The 4,407-nt window shown below is 44.2% G+C and overlaps 1 protein-coding gene across 1 annotated transcript in view; it reads right to left on the bottom strand.

Moving 5' to 3' along the window:
• The window catches only part of FRY (FRY microtubule binding protein), a 147,575-nt gene that overhangs the window by 43,555 nt on the left and 99,613 nt on the right, over positions 1 to 4,407 (bottom strand). The window contains exons 42-43 of the mRNA XM_015815247.1: positions 2,749 to 2,936; positions 2,229 to 2,323 (exon numbers count right to left, since the gene is read on the bottom strand). Coding sequence (XP_015670733.1) covers positions 2,229 to 2,323; positions 2,749 to 2,936 — 283 coding nt within the window. The remainder of the gene's footprint in view (positions 1 to 2,228; positions 2,324 to 2,748; positions 2,937 to 4,407) is intronic.

The following is a 4,407-nucleotide window of genomic DNA, read 5'->3' as shown; positions in this document are numbered from 1 at the left end:
TTCACAATATAATAAATAAATAAAAATAATATAATTTGGACAAACATACAACAAATGACAAATTAGAAAAGAAGGAACTAACATTGATCATCCGCTACATGAGGGAAATAATTTCATTGTCCTACACAGTATTTTGTGCCTTTAGATAAAAAAATAAATTATGAAAAATAAGAATATGTGCAATATCTAATTGATAAAATTGGCAAAACACTTGTCAAAATAGAAATATTATTTTTTAAAAAACATACAAAGAATAAGAATGTCCTTACAATTTTATAATAGTAAGATGAGCAACTTAGAGGCAAATAATAGAAATGCAAATTATAAACAATAGGCAACCTGATTTATAGGAAAAGTCTTCCAGAGTGGTCCGTGGGCAACACCACAAAGGATATAAATAGGGACATTTGCTAGCAAAATGGTCTTGAAAATAGTTCTATCTTCAGGTTCTGGTTAAATCAAACTAGGACTGCTAAGTGCCTTTCCAACTATTAAATAAGAAGATGAAACTTTTAGCTAACACTAAACAACCCATGACTTGTTCTCTCCATATATAGTATAGGCTTGTGCTGCTTCCCTCCCCTCGATACCCTCAGAAGAGCCTGCTGAAGCTTCTTCCTCTTCCTCAACTGATCCATGGAATTAACTGCCACTTTGCTGGGGGGAGGGGGGAACAGAAGAAGCCATGGATCACTAGGAAAAGTGCACCCTCACTCCCCATTCTAGCACATCCCTAAGCGCCCTCTCCTGCAAGGAGGAAGAAGGCTCACCCCACTAGACCCATATTATTTTTCACATTATCCTAAAAGATCATTTGGATAGCAAATTATATCCTCCATGAAAAGTCTCCCCTTATGGGGAGAGAAGACTTAGCTAATAACAAGTATGTAAAGCAGGGGTCCCCAACCCCGAGTATGTGGATCAGCACAGGGCCGCAACATGCCAGAAACCAGGCCGTGTAAACAAGCGAAGCCCCATCTGCAAGATGCAGACAGCACACAAAACCACACTCCTTCCAGTCTGCGGAAAAACCTCTTTACATGGAACCAGTCCCTGGTGCCCAAAAGATTGGGGGCTGCTGATGTAAAGGGTAATCTGCCCTCCTAATTAAGGCCTTCAGACTCTTTTCTGAAACACTAGTGACCTTCAAGATTGTGTCCTGATTTCTTGCCAGATTTCAAGGAAAATAAATTATTGTGCTAAACTCCCACAAGTGCACTATGTAAGCCATCTTCGTCCTCTATGTTTTAAGAAAACTTTTTTAGAAAGCAGAGAGTAAAATTATAATGAAAAATTTGAAATGCATACAATACAGCACTGAGTCAAAGAAAGGAATCCCTGTGGACTTTACTCTGCTAGTCGTTGCTGACCATAGGGGGCAGCACTCATCCCTGTTTCAAGGCTGTTGAGCCAGCACTGTCTGAAGACGTTTCTGTAGTCATGTGGCCAGCATGATATTGTGGAGTACTGTTTCCTCCCCACTGAAGTGGTACCTATTTATCTATTTGCATTTGCATACTTTTGAACTGCTAGGCGAGCAGGAGCTAGGCGAAGACAGGCGCTCACCCGGTTGTGTGATGCTTGGGTCTTGAACCCAGGCTGTTGGCTTCATTTTTCACGCACCATTCAGAAGAGTATTTCCTTTTCTGTTTCTCTTTTTTCTCTTTATTCATGCATCGTTCTACTCTACCAACAAACTAGTAACTTGACATGACAGGGGACAACATAAAGGTGAAGGTAATACTTGTTCATCTCTAAAAGGGTTCAGATTTTATTATGCTTTACTGCTGGGAAACAAGGAAACTACTAGCATTTCAATATCAAATGTTTTGTAATCACTCACAAATGTCAATATATGCAAATCATTGCAAAATGTAACATAACTGAGGTGGGAAGCTTGTGACACAAGAGGCGACTTTGCCTCAAGCCATGCCAATTTTAGTAGATGCTTTATTTCAGTTTTTAAAATTCTAATAATTTATTTCACAGGGGAAGTAAATGACGCAGTTGCAGCTGTTATCACAGCTGAAATCCAGATGAAAGACTTCCCAATGGACATAGAAAACTAAATACTGTATGCTTATCTAATGAAACAGGAATATGTGAGCCTTCATAAATAATGGCACTCATTTTTGAGTCTCCGAACTAGTCCAGGCGGTTGCATTCTGAATTCTATAGCCAAAAATTTATAAAAAATGTTATCTTTAATTGAATAGAAAACTCATTACCGTGATAAAACTGTCAAAAGATCGCTGTTCTTCAGACAATCATACAGAGTATCCACAGTGGCTTCTAATGTAAGAAGGGCTTCCATAACATAACCCTGCCAAAGATACAGAAATATGATCATTTCAGTATATTTATTTTACTTATTTACTTATTTTACTTATTTCTATGGCGACCCATTTTAAGCAACTCTGGGCAGCTCCAACAATAATATAATCATTCCATTACTACCAGTAATGTGAATCATAAATGTCTACTGCCTAATCTTAGTTTTCATTAAATAGTCAAATGCACTTTTTCATTAAATATTCAAATATACTCTAGTATGACTTTTGGAATTAATAGTGAAAGAGATACTGTTTATGATAAATAGTGCATACTCTTGATATTGCTAAGCTAAAGTTAAGAAAAAAGTAGCAAAGAAACTGCTAGTCCTTGTGAAAAACACTGAGTTAGATTGTCCAACAATGAAAGGCAATTTTTTTGGGTTTCTACAAAGACAAGATAGGATTGTATTTATACCTGAATTTCTTCTCCATGTTCTCCTATAACTTCCACTAATCTTGAAAGCAGATCGGACAATGCATGTGCTGAAAGTGGCTGTTTTAGAGCCCGAAATATCTGAAAAGAGCGGCCAGCATAATGTCTTGAGGAACTAGAAAGAGCTGTTTGCAATGCAATTTCACTAAGATGTTGCTCCAAATGAAAGCCTGATGAGAAAACCAAACCAAACCAGGATCAATGTCATATTATCTCATAGATAATACATGAATTTGAAATATATATTGTAAATTTTCATTTTTGAGGCAACAAAAATATGAAGAAAGGTATTATCAGGAACTCTTAAATTTTTAATCATAGGGAGGAAGCAAAGGCAGGCTAATGTGAAAATGATTATCTGAAGCATTTATTTATCTATCTATCTATCAAAGTTCTACATTAGCCATCTCATTTACGTGATTCTGATTAGTGCTGATTGCTGATTGCTGATGGCGGACCTACCGGTTTTGGCTCCGTAGCCTCCGCGGGGTCCTCGGCGGAGATGGGGAGCCTCCGGAGGGTCGGGGGTGCTCGCCGGCCTGAGTTCGGTGAGAGGAGAGGGCTGGCGAGCGAAGAAGGCTGGCAACGGGCCGCGTGACCACCTGGCTGTGGCTGGGTGGAGCCACGGGCGGAGCCGTGGGTGGCGGCCCCGGCTCGGAGAAGCCTAACGCGGCGGAAATTTGCGGCCTAGCGGCCTGGCAGCCTGACGAAAATTTGCGGCCTGGCGGCCCAACGGCCTGACGGCCTAAGCGATCTGGCGCCCCGGCGGCCCAGGGGGATGCGACCCAACAGCACAACGTACAACGGCCCGGAGGACACGCCGGCTCAGTGGCACAGCGGCCCGGGCGAAATAATGGCCCGGGCGAAGGACAAGCCCCAGTGGGAGACGCGATCCGGCGGGGAGTCAGCCCGACGGCCTGGCGGTCCGGCCTGGTAGCCCAGGTGAAGGATGCGGCCTGCCGCGGCCCAAAGGAGGAGTCTGCCTGAGGGACACGGCCTGATGGAGGACCCAGGGCTTGGCGGTGAGTGCCTGGAGTGGACCTGGAGGCTTGTGCGACTGGGGTCTGGCGTGCCTGGAGGCCTGCGCGGTTGGGGCCTGGCTGACTCTGACTGCAATTTCCCCCCCCCTATGGGGGTTAAGAAGAACAATGAACTGTGCTGCTTTCTTGTGATCCATCTAAGCCCCTGACTAGGATTACCATCACGAGGACTTTCCCCCCTCCCCTACTCTGCTGCTGGACCTCCTGATGTGAACTAGGACTGTATTCCAGGAAGGAACTGCTGGCCCTGCGCGATTCCCCCATCGCGCAGGCATGGCCCAATACGATCTTAAGGGCCTGCCTTGATGAAGGGGTGTGGAACCCCGAGAGGTGGCACACAGCAACAGCAACTAGGGAACTAAGGAAAAGAAAATTACGTGTCTTCTTAGAGGGGTGTTTTAGTAAATTTTTAGGGGGTTCGGGGTTGGCCCGAGGGGACTTAGGGGAGTCCTCTCTGAGGCCAAGGCCAGTCCTGTCTGGGGGGCGCGGAGTGGTGAGGGAGGAGACTGGGGGGTTAACAGAGGGTGGTGTGATAGGTACGGTCAGTGGGAGGGGCAGATATGGCGGGAGCAGAGGACCATATCGGGTTTTGGGAGCACGC

Source organism: Protobothrops mucrosquamatus, unplaced genomic scaffold (genome assembly GCF_001527695.2).
Source record: "Protobothrops mucrosquamatus isolate PMUCROS unplaced genomic scaffold, P.Mucros_1.0 scaffold327, whole genome shotgun sequence".
NCBI classification, from domain to species: domain Eukaryota; kingdom Metazoa; phylum Chordata; class Lepidosauria; order Squamata; family Viperidae; genus Protobothrops; species Protobothrops mucrosquamatus.
The sequence above is the reverse complement of the archived record's forward strand: the minus strand, read 5'-3'. Positions and strand labels throughout refer to the sequence as shown.